Raw genomic sequence first — 12,025 nt, 5'->3', positions numbered from 1 at the left:
CTACTTTGGAATATAGTAAATCTACTCTCATATACCTGTACTAGCACAACCCCTAGGATAGATGATGCAGGGGTACACATGTAACAATCTGGGAGGATCTACGAGGGAAGCCTGAACGCTAACCTAATATTTGCAAAAATAAAGGTCACCGATACACATACTGCGGAACAGGTTAATGTGAAATATATATTAGTTGTGCATTTGTGGTGACATGGTTGCAAAGTTTCACTCACATGCAGTGAAAAATAACAGTGTAACTACAAGTAAACTATGGCGATTGCTGAATATCCCACATGCAAATCCACAAAAAAACTATCAAACTACTAGTAAATGTTTAGGCTAAAATTAATGCAATGACACATGTGAACAGCAAGGAATACATATACAGACAGCAAGGGGATTGATGCACACGTCATTTTCTGTTCTTTTCTGTGCGTTTCATTCCCCTTGCATCACTGTCAATGGCTTTAATGCAGTCTAGTTCCCAGTTATCTTTTTCGTTGTTGATTGTAGATTTGTGGCACTCGTACGATTTTCTTCTTATATACATCAACTTAACTGGGTCTAATGCAGGTTTATCCCGGCCTCTACAGTTCGAATTTATTCTGGTGTCCTTGTCAAACAATATATTTGTCATAGCAACTGCCAGTCTTGCTCTAGTTTTGTGCTTCATTATCAGAGGCACCAGAATTTCAGATGGTATGAGCTGCAAATAGAAACCTGAATAATACATTGTTTCTTGCACTATTAGTATTTAAGACCTTCACGTACAATCAGTACACTAAAAATTGCTGGTTAGTCACTACACTATCAGCTGTTAAACAATATCAGAACCCACCTCATTCATTGCGCCATCTGGAGACATTGCAGTGTTTGCCTGATGTTCTTGCTGATGGTCTGATGGAGTTTCACTTGTACAAGGAACTAGAGAAAAATTAATGGTCATGTCCATACACATAATCAGAGAAAACAATTACTCACTTATTGCTGACCCACTAGCCAATGTAGGTGTTGCTGTTACTGGTGTATATGTTGTGGTGGTCAATAGAGGCAATGTAGGTGTTGCTGTTACTGGTGTACATGTTGTGGTGGTCAATAGAGGCAATGTAGGTGTTGCTGTTACTGGTGTACATGTTGTGGTGGTCAATAGAGGCAATGTAGTGGTTGCTGTTACTGGTGTACATGTTGTGGTGGTCAATAGAGGCAATGTAGTGGTTGCTGGCGATGCTAACCGAGACAATGTAGGAGTTGCACAGGGAACTAGAGAAAATGACAATTTCATACACATAAACAAAATAAACTACTCACCTAGCCCAGTTAATGCTGACCCATGAGGAGCTGTTAGAGCTCTGGCAACCCCTGATGCCAGCAAAACCTTAACTTGTTGCTCTAAGCAATCAATTCGATCATTCAGGACTCCAAATTGCTCTTTCTAAATACATACATCATCAGTGTAAGTATAACATGCCACAAAATTTAAACCAGTACATGGTGCTGAACTGATTAAGTGCACCTGGAAAATCAATAATGACTAGATACACAAGAACCAAATTATGTGAAAGACTCTATTCAGCAGCTGATTTCATAATAAATGAAATACTTGCACATCATTGAATCTTTGCGTATTGTAAAATTCCCATGAATTATAAATCAACCTCAGTGCTAATTTTCCTTCTGTATACTATACACACATTTGTGACCTACTGTAATTTTAGAAAACCATCGATATCTGCACATTTTTCAAATTCATTTTATTTGTGTTTGATTGTCTACAGGGACAAAGGAATGGAGTGGATAAGTTTCAGCTTCATAAATTAAGCAGTGTGAGAAATACAGCACTAGACAGCAAATAAATTGATATTTATAGGTTTTGCCCAAGGTATGCTTCCATGTTTGAGAAAGAAGGCAATTTCTTCAGGGCAAATTCACTGAAGAATGATCATCGGTAAATCCTTTTGTCACCGCAATGTAAACAAACGTCTTTAACTTTGAAACCCTTTCATGTATGGAGATGTAACATATATTTGCACTCCCTATCAACTGGCGAACACGACGATGCCTAGGATTTATCCATTCCCCAGTGAGACAACAAAAAGCTTGCATTGAATTTGTTTTCTAGAGCTTGTGTTTTTTACCCATTGTTTTTAAAAACATTTTAATACAAAAGTACTATTGTACATAGATTGACGGTTTTCCAAAATTCAGTCATATATAATAATCAAGAGTTTAAAGAGTGTAAAGTTAAGTAGAACATCCTGGATCACATTATAATAAAAAAAATATTATATAAGCACTACATACATATGAAGTACATACCTGATACTCGCCGATCTCCACCAAAAATTTGCCTATCGTCATCTGATAATCTCTTATCTGGTGAACTTCAGAATGCAGTGTTGTAGCCTACAAACAATATAATATTATAGTGATGCTACTAAGCTACTACACATCATTTATTAAATTGAGGGACTTATTTGAGGTCGTGAAACAAGAGCGCTATAGTTTTTAACACAGTCGTGTGCACCCAAAAAGTGTGTGCGTGTGTGTGTGTATGGTCACCAAACATACAATGTAGCTGGCCTCCTGAAACAACGAATTCTTTTAAAATATATAGGGTATATATATGTGAACAAAAATTAAGTACAATTGAAAGGCTTTTTCACACAAGAAAATGGTATAGATAAACTGTTCTATGCAGTATTCATAATTTGTTCAAGTTGTGGTTCCTTAGCAACATAATTACAAATATTTCAAAGAATTACAAAATACAAAACTTATTGATTAGTTGCTGATACTGGTTTTTACAAGTACATTGTTGGTAATAGGATTTACCAACAACAATGTTTATACCTTTAGGGTCACCGCAGAAGAGCCAAGGTAACTATGCACAATACACATGACATTTTTAATGCCTTAACTACTGGTAGGTTTTTGATAAACTTAATGTACAGCAAAATTCAATTCATTTATTCACTATAGCCAGTTTTGTATTATGGTTACTCGGGAAATTCCAAGTGGAACTATGCAATTAAAAAGCAATAATTTTGCATAGCACCTCCATAGTCTGAATCCAGATATCTGCACTATTTACAGACCTCTGGAGTGATACAATAGTCACCTCAGTAACCTATACACACGGTATATAAACACAGGTGGCGTGAAACATAAACTACATTCCTTTCCAACTGCCTTGTTTGAGAAACATGTCAGAAAAAGCGTATCTGTTGGAATTACAAGAACCCTATACATACTACAAAATCCTAGACACTTGGTCAACTAGATTTTAGTAGTATCGAGAAATTCTAGTGCTGTCACTGTAATTACAGCCTATCACTACTGTATATCCAGTGTTGGGAGTAACGCGTTACATAATATTATTACTTTTGTGGTAACTATAAGTAATATAATGAAATACGCTATAAAAACAGGTAATATAACTCAAGTTACTTTACTTACAAATGTAACGCGTTACCTAAGTAATATAGTTACTGTAACGAATCTGATGTTATTATTATTACAAATAACGAAGTTACTAAACTCGTTAGTTATCCACTGAGTAACGCCTAGCCCAATGAAGTAACAAAGCCTACTGAATGAAGCTTATTCACCAGCTTCTTACTTTTAACCAAGATTTGTACATTGTCCAACAATGCAATCATGTCACGTGATAAGGTGGTAGTTTCACGTGACAGCTTAAGGCTGTGGACACAAAGTAATATAATATGTAATATTACTATAGTTACTTTATTTTATGAGTAATATGTAACTGTACCTAAATAGTTCAGTTGCAAGTAATATGTACTGTTACTTTTACAAAGTAACTTGCCCAACACTGTGTATATCTGTCAAAAACTACTAAGATAATATACAGTGAAACCTCATTAACAGAGCCACCTGTGGAACCAAACAAAAATTGGCCCCAATAATGAGGTGGCCTGGCCCCAATAATGAGGTGGCCTTAGAAAGTACATCAGATTTGTGCTTGGAGCCTACTAAAGTAGCCACTAGTACTATAATGAGGTGGCCACTAAGTGAGATCTTACTGTAGCTTCACAGTTGAATTGGCCAGGCATAAACTCAATGCAATTCAATCATTTCAGTGGCATTTAAACAATCAAACAGTTATTATACTCTATAGAGCTCAGATGATAGATGAATTAAAAGTATTTTTTACATATTACTGAATACAAAAAAGACAAGATACCTGCTCATGATTGCCAGACAAAGAACTAGATTCCACTGTGGTTATTGGGGTCACTCCTTCTTCATCAGTATTGTATCGATCCTCCAAAGGATTGGGGCCATCATAAAATGCCACAGGCTCAATAGTACTCTGTAACACATTCATAATTATTGCATAAGTCATGAACCATAGTCATTCTTACTGTTACACTGTCCCTTATTTGGTGAACGGATATGTCCAAGATTATACCATTTACATAAACACTCCCACATTATATATATAGGGTACCCTTACACTATGGCAGTGTTTTCTCATTGAGTAATTTTGTGCACCTACTACCACTGCACACCATTTTAGACTTTCTAACAGTATGATGCTTTAAAATACTATCTTTGTGGAAGAAGCCTCTATTACAAAGTTGTTGTTTTTTCCCAATATACCACACAGTAAGGCCAGGTTTTGCTAACTACTTTGGACTGCCTAGAGCTGTACTGTGTAGATGTACTAAAAGAATATCAATGGTCAACAACAGCAACATTAGGTATTCTTGCCCAAAAATGTCACCCAAAACCAGCCTAACTTTTCTTTATAACAGCTTGGCAGTATTAGCTAGACATAGGTCAGTAAATAAACACATTTAGAGCAACCACAAATCCTCTTCTACAATCTATAAATTCTATTAACAAAAATACTGTAAATGATGCCTTCAGACAGGAACATGCATGGAGAAGGTTACATGATTAACATCACTCTGGACCTTTTTCCTGACAATGTGATCATAAGACTTAGCCCATTTCTTTTTGTGTAGCAATGACACTGCATTTTCTACATTCGCAAAGCTATAGTTTGAGTGGAATGTGTAAAAGAGCTGAATTCCCAAGTAACTCTTCACCCTCAATACAAGTATCCAAATGGAAACAAGTACAATCCTAGGTTTAAAATTTACACATCTAACCTGTAGCAGTGGTTGAGGCATAGAACCAGGTGATGATGGTGGCGTAGCTCCTACGTGGATCACAAAATCATCCTACAATAAAAATACAGTCAATATGTACAAAAAGCTTAAGATACAAAATGTTTATTAGATTTGACATCTGTAAGTATGCTTAAAATTTAGTGATCCAACTACATAGCAATGTTTACAGAACTTAATTATCACCCTAGCCAATACAAGTTCTACCACTGGATTGCTTTTATAGACATACCCAAATGCTTCAATGATGGGTGGGAGAAGGTAACGTTGCCGTTACGTTTGTTAATGTAAACGGACAAGTCCTGGAGATATCACAGAAATATTTCACGATGTGACTCACAATAGAATCGATTGTGGGTTGCGAGCAAAAGATGCAATGAACATCTACCATGCCAAACTAGGGTGAAATATGCGCGAGTTACTCTGTTAAACTAGTTTATGTGTGTTCAGGCTGCTAATAGTTCATGCAACATGAGTTAATTACAAGTCCTAGCATATAGTGAAGCTACATGACTAGAAAGTTCCATAAATCATTTAAAGCATAGCCTTGTTTGTGCTATATGAAAAATAAAGCACTCGGCGCTCGGTATCGATGCTTTATTTTTCATATAGCACTCGCGGCTATGCTTTAACATATACATAAACACCTTAGAAATCTTACTGTGCATTTTTATAAGCTCAGCAGAGTAGTATAGTGAGATCTATTTAGAAGAACTTGGACTGCAACAGCCTTCTTGGGAAGTGATACTAAGGCATGCACTACGTAGATGGCTGCAGTTTTCTATACAATGAACAATCATGCTTTATGGACTACTTCGATTAGTGATTAGTAGTATCTGATTGTTCTGTAATCATAGGCAGTAGAGTTAGAATAAAGCAAAGCTTTTAAGAAAATCAGCACTTCAGTTTTAAAGTGTGAAATATTTTAATAGTTATCAACAGTTCCTAATGACCTTTGAGAAATGCTACACTGGCAGTTGCCTACTTTCCCTTACACATGACTTTACCTTTTTCACTTTCTTTTTCTCTTTTGTCTTCTTCATCTTATTCTGTAGCAATGCATACACTTAACAACATGAACACTTTGCATGTTATCACAGTGCATACTTCTTTATTCTTCTCCTGGTCCTTAGTTATTATACCTGATTTAATCTAGAACATACAAAGTGTATCAAACAATATGCACAGTTGAGACAATTAATACATCTATTGATTGGCTTAGTGGTCATTTCATTTCAAAAGTCAGTTCCACATTACAAAGCAGTTATGATATACATATACACACAAAAGCATACCAAAACTAAACAGGAGCTTATAGGTGCCAAAGATGCAGTACTTATGAGCTCCTGACTAAAGCAATGAAATATCCTTTCATCAGAAAAAGGGTATGGGAGAATTTAAACACTATACATTAAAAAAAAAATACAAAATGTAGTACCACTGCACTATGTAACTGTTCAAATTACCCTTTTTCTTAAATAGGCAGCTTGTACAGTATAAAAAGTTAGGCCCATATATACATGGCACAGTACCTCATAAAAAAAATATACTATATATATATATACTTACCAGTCTCCTCTTCTTCTTTGGCTTTCTGCCATCACATTGTTTCCTTTTCACTCCCTCAACATTCTCATGATCATTTACCTGTGCATAGTGTCTTTAATGTACATAATGCAAATTAAAAATAACCTGTGACAATGGATCAGTGGCATCTTCTACATTATTCACGTCATTCGTGTCTTCATCATCATTCATGTTGGTCTCCTTAAGTTTGCATTCCTCTTCCGTCCCTTAGAAAGAAATCAGCTTTACTTCATACTCTTTACTCAAACATAGCTGCTGTATGCAATAACAAGATGATTTTGAGCTACTTCTAAAAACCAGGCACTATATGCAGCTCTACCTAGACACCCCTGGTCACACTGCAAGTGCTTCCTTAATTACCAGTGTAATTTGAGAACTACAGAATAACATGCATACCACGGTTTAGTTTGACTCAGTTCAGTCCAGCCCAGAGTGGCTGCTGCTCACACTACACAGTCTCGCTCACACGCTAAATCACCTGGCTTGTATAAGCACACAATTAAATTACTGAGTTTGCTAAAATCATAGCAGCTTTTGTTTTCCAAGCTTAGTTACTGCTAGAAATCTTGAATCCCTACAAGAGCAACAATGGATAGATAGCAGCAAAGGACTGTAGAAATGGCAACACGGATCGAAGTAATCAAGTAGAGCAACTGCCAACAACAGCAAACTTTTGCATGGCTTTCTTTCCTGCCAAAACAGGGTTTCTGTGATTCTTGATTCTCTGTGTAACGTCGAGTGATTTGAATTATAATTTAATGTGCCTTATGAAAAACTAGTGGCCTGGTGAAATCAAGTGAGCTGGCTTGGTTCGATTGGGCATGGTACAGACACCATTTACATTGCACTTTTCACCGAGCTGTACCATTCTGAACATGCTGCTGGGCTAGTGTGAATGGAGTGTATAAGTCAATAATGAATTATGAAATCAGGATTCTAATAAACCCCCATTTCAATGATAAGCTGAGGGGTATTAAACACAATTGGAAAATGAATGCCAATTAGACTTGGGTTATGATTCTTTTCCTTGTTGTTTCTTTGAAGTTATTAACATTAAATAATCCATGTGAGTCTGCATGAATATACAGATATGTATCAAACAACCGACCAGGCCTGCATTTTATGTAATCAACACATAACAAAAAGGCTTTCATTCCTACTGTTGTAAAACTATATTTATGTACTTGTTTTATTGTCATGTCTTCAATAGTATATCTGTATCGGGCCTTGAGTAGAATCGATGTTAAAATTATGCCCCTCAAAAACAGGGTGTGAACACGGAACTATACCAAAGAGGTAAATTCTAAGGTCTAGTGTATTTCCATTTTGTGTCTTGTATAATAAAGCCAATTAAATAAGGATAAGGTGATATTGTTAAAAGCTTTTGAGTTATGAAAATTTGAAAAGGTAGACAAATCTTACACAAGCTCACATGCTCATATTTTCATTGTACTTTCTCAAGAATACTGTAACTGGTGAACAGTTCTGGCCAAAGTGACCACCATTACTTTGATATTCACAAAATTTGATTTAACACATTTGTTATGAAATCTTCGATATCTAAAACCTTTAAGTTTGGCCAGCGCTTACCTGGTTAAATGGTGTTATTTCCCAAGATTTTTTTTTTTTTTTTTTTTTTGAAAAAGTCTCAAGCTATAGACTCAATGTGATCTTTGCACTCTCTACCAGCTCATCGTTTTTAAGAGCTACAACACATGTACAGCCATGGCATAGGTATTTACATATCATCCAGGAACTAGTATTCACAAATTAGAACACCTTGTATAAAGCTAACCTACATGTATTTGTAAATTTAGTAAAGGGCCTATGAAGTACTTTAATCAGCACTTTTGTAACCAAAAGATGATTTGTTGGGTGTAGACAAACAAAAAAATAATAATAAAACAAAGATGCACACACATTTCAGAGAAACTTTTCAAGAAAGCTCACAATGCTACATTAAAAATAATAATTTTTACCTTCAAAAGCAATGTTGCCTTTCAGTTTCCCGCAAGGCCATTTCACCACGCAGGTCTCCTGGTCACGGGACAACATACGACTTCTGGGTATTAAGGCAATAGTGCCATCGCAATCAAAAAGTACTACCGCATGAGTAGCACCGTTAGATTGGTCACTGGACGGAGAGTCTATAACAAATAACACATATAGGCCAGTTTAAAAAAATATGAATCACGTACCTTCCACAGTGTTGTGTCTGCCGCTTCTTCTTGGGGGAGCAACTGACTCCAACTCCATCTCCATCAGCAGTGATTAGGGACACGTGGCCAGCAATGCGATGTTCACGTGATAAGTCACTAAACAGTCACGTGATGTGTTATTTATAAAAGTTATAGTTGACTCGTCCTCGGACTCGTCTTAGTCTCGCGCAGCCAGACCACTGTTTCAGCGCTGGGAAGTCCTCAGATCTGGACGGGATCCATTTTACAGCATCAGCAGCAGCTCTGCTTTCTATATCACGGAGTCCACCCGGTTAGTGTCCGATCTATAGAGAATGAGGAATTAGATTGTACATGGTAATTAATTCTTGTATCAACTATATATTCACATCATTCATTGCTCTTATAACTTGTCTGAATTGCTGTAACATTGTTAATTAAATGGGCCTTGTGAGAATGTAGTGTCTCCTAGCAACCAAGTGGTAGTTATGATGATTAGCAGTACGATTAAGCCATGAACCAAACAGATAAACTGTATCCTTTAGGGTCCATCCTCTTTTATAGCTGGAGCATTACAGTATGTCTGAGCAAACCGAGTTATTGTCAAACACAGAGTTTGGACAGCAAATGTATGGTGGCCAACTGTTATATTTATCTGATACCAACTATCATCAGCTTTCACTTTGCAACTATGTAACTCTGAAATTACAAGCCATTCTCTAAAATAACTCTCCCAAGAAATTTCCTATTGGCTTTTATGGTTTTTCACCATTTGTAACAATCCTAACAATTACAACATGGAAATTTGTGAAAACACTCACCACTATCCTTCAACCAGGGCAAGCAAGTCCAAGAAGGATGATTGATCCAAGTCGTCTATGGATCAATCGATTGATCTATGGACGACTCATACTCAATGTCCCTATCACTTTGACCATGATCGCAGATTGTACAGAGTAGTACTACTACAGTGTCTAATAAAATTTCACCATCGTACCAAATTCCTTATTATTCTCATGTTATAGGAAGGGATATTATACCCTTTTATGTGGGAATTTGACCTAACTATTATTCCCAGGTTTGGGAATTTGACTTTCTTTCACTGTATTTCCTTACTCTCCCCATACTGGGGTGGGTAGGTTTTACAGTGCACTGTGTGGTTGATTTAAGTATGGCATATTGTATATTGTGGGCATACTAGTGTAGAAACATTATTTTATCATTGTAGTTCAACAAAACAAAACGCCTTATTTGGGTGAAAGAACCAAAGAGACCTTGCTAATTGTATCTTTACTGATGAATCCACAGTGATGCTGGAATTGGTGGTACACTCCACCAGAATCCCCTGATTTAATTAAACCCCATAGAGAGGGGTATGGGGTTCCATGATGAGCTACCTTAGGAATACGTTGTGGAAACCAAGAAATCTAGAGCAACTCAAAGCAGAAATTCAAAATGTTTGGTGCTGGCTAACTCCAGCAGTTTTCCGGCACTACAATGAACATCTGTAATATTATGGAAGTTGGTGGTGAGCCAAAATTTAGGTACGTAAAATGTTTATCAATAACTATCACTCATGGTGACTTTCTTTCGTTTTGTCTTTTATAGTGTAACTGATCCCTGCTGTGCTCATTAACTTTGTTTAATTTTGTGGTTATGTCTTTATCTGTGTGATACTTTGTATGTGTGTGTGTGTGTGACTGCAATTACTGTTTTCATCTAATGTCTTCTAGTGTTATAATAATTTGCTTGTGATGAAGTACAGTATGGTTACTGTATGTCAAATTCATTTTAAATATAATACTGTACTACAGTACTATATAATGTGGAATAATTTCATGCTACTAAGTAGCTTTTTGGTGTATTCAGTATAATTTATTTCACTGTGAAACTTCCAACCCTGAGGCCGCTTCTTGTACAGTAGGTCCCAAACACAACAAGGCATACGTATTTGATAAATTGCATGAATAATTCTTTATCAGGGCCAGAGGTGGTATTGTCAGTAGTAATTCATGGTAGCTACAGGTGATGTGTCATGGGCCACTACCTGTGTGTGGTGATGTGTCACTATAGCAACTACCTGTGTTTGGTGATGTGTTACTATGGCAACTACCTGTGTGTGGTGATGTGTCACTATAGCAACTACCTGTGTTTGGTGATGTGTTACTATGGCAACTACCTGTGTGTGGTGATGTGTCACTATAGCAACTACCTGTGTTTGGTGATGTGTTACTATGGCAACTACCTGTGTTTGGTGATGTGTTACTATGGCAACTACCTGTGTTTGGTGATGTGTTACTATATCCACTACCTGTATTTGGTGATCTGTCACTATGGCAACTACCTGTGTGCATGGTGATGTGTTACTATATCCACTAACTGTGTGTATTACTATATCCACTACCTGTGTTTGGTGATGTGTTACTATGTCCACTAACTGTGTGTGGTGATGTGTCACTATATCCACTACCTGTGTGTGGTGATGTGTAACTGTATCCACTACCTGTATGTGGTGATGTGTCACTATATCCACTACCTGTGTGTGGTGATGTGTCACTATATCCACTACCTGTATGTGGTGGTGTGTAACTATATCCACTACCTGTGTGTGGTGATGTGTCACTATATCCACTACCTGTGTGTGGTGATGTGTCACTATATCCACTACCTGTGTGTGGTGATGTGTCACTATATCCACTACCTGTGTGTGGTGATGTGTCACTATATCCACTACCTGTATGTGGTGGTGTCACTATATCCACTACCTGTGTGTGGTGGTGTGTCACTATATCCACTACCTGTATGTGCTGATGTGTCACTATATCCACTACCTGTGTGTGGTGATGTGTCACTATATCCACTACCTGTGTGTGGTGTGTCACTATATCCACTACCTGTATGTGGTGGTGTCACTATATCCACTACCTGTGTGTGGTGATGTGTAACTATATCCACTACCTGTGTGTGGTGATGTGTCACTATATCCACTACCTGTGTGTGGTGGTGTGTAACTATATCCACTACCTGTGTGTGGTGATGTGTCACTATATCCACTACCTGTGTGTGGTGGTGTGTAACTATATCCACTACCTGTATGTGGTGATG

The 12,025-nt window shown here is 37.1% G+C and overlaps 1 protein-coding gene and 1 long non-coding RNA gene across 4 annotated transcripts; one reads left to right on the top strand and one right to left on the bottom strand.

Annotated features, from left to right (window-relative positions):
• Positions 1-302: 302 nt before the first annotated feature.
• Positions 303-9,278, bottom strand: LOC136246975 (C-type lectin domain-containing protein 180-like). 2 transcript variants are annotated; one of them, XM_066038573.1, is made up of 13 exons: positions 8,942-9,278; positions 8,723-8,890; positions 6,849-6,998; positions 6,726-6,803; positions 6,264-6,308; positions 6,164-6,205; positions 5,139-5,210; positions 4,205-4,333; positions 2,317-2,403; positions 1,309-1,432; positions 982-1,260; positions 839-924; positions 303-706 (listed from the first exon to the last, which is right to left on the bottom strand). In XM_066038573.1, exons 3-13 carry the CDS (start codon positions 6,912-6,914, stop codon positions 413-415), a joined length of 1,302 nt encoding a protein of 433 aa, XP_065894645.1. In that variant the 5' UTR covers positions 6,915-6,998; positions 8,723-8,890; positions 8,942-9,278; the 3' UTR covers positions 303-412. The 2 variants fall into 2 exon arrangements, with proteins under 2 accessions (XP_065894645.1, XP_065894644.1); XM_066038572.1 differs by having other exon boundaries at positions 6,849-6,949.
• On the top strand, positions 8,528-11,068 carry LOC136246977 (uncharacterized). 2 transcript variants are annotated; one of them, XR_010696963.1, is made up of 3 exons: positions 8,528-9,233; positions 10,149-10,464; positions 10,529-11,068. It is a non-coding gene; the product is annotated as an uncharacterized lncRNA (long non-coding RNA). The 2 variants fall into 2 exon arrangements; XR_010696962.1 differs by having other exon boundaries at positions 8,528-9,277.
• The last annotated feature ends 957 nt before the right edge of the window (positions 11,069-12,025 follow it).

Source organism: Dysidea avara, chromosome 2, assembly GCF_963678975.1.
Source record: "Dysidea avara chromosome 2, odDysAvar1.4, whole genome shotgun sequence".
Taxonomy (NCBI): Eukaryota; Metazoa; Porifera; class Demospongiae; order Dictyoceratida; family Dysideidae; genus Dysidea; species Dysidea avara.
The sequence above is the reverse complement of the archived record's forward strand: the minus strand, read 5'-3'. Positions and strand labels throughout refer to the sequence as shown.

What these genes read in the sequence shown, in the direction of transcription:
- LOC136246975 (XM_066038572.1), bottom strand. Translation starts at nt 9,005, where the DNA reads ATGGAGATGGAGTTGGAGTCAGTTGCTCCCCCAAGAAGAAGCGGCAGA. An exon ending in CCACTGATCCATTGTCACAG is followed by an intron (nt 6,804 to 6,848) that starts GTTATTTTTAAT and finishes CACTATGCACAG; the next exon opens with GTAAATGATCATGAGAATGT. An exon ending in TGTCTGGCAATCATGAGCAG is followed by an intron (nt 2,404 to 4,204) that starts GTATCTTGTCTT and finishes TATTGTTTGTAG; the next exon opens with GCTACAACACTGCATTCTGA.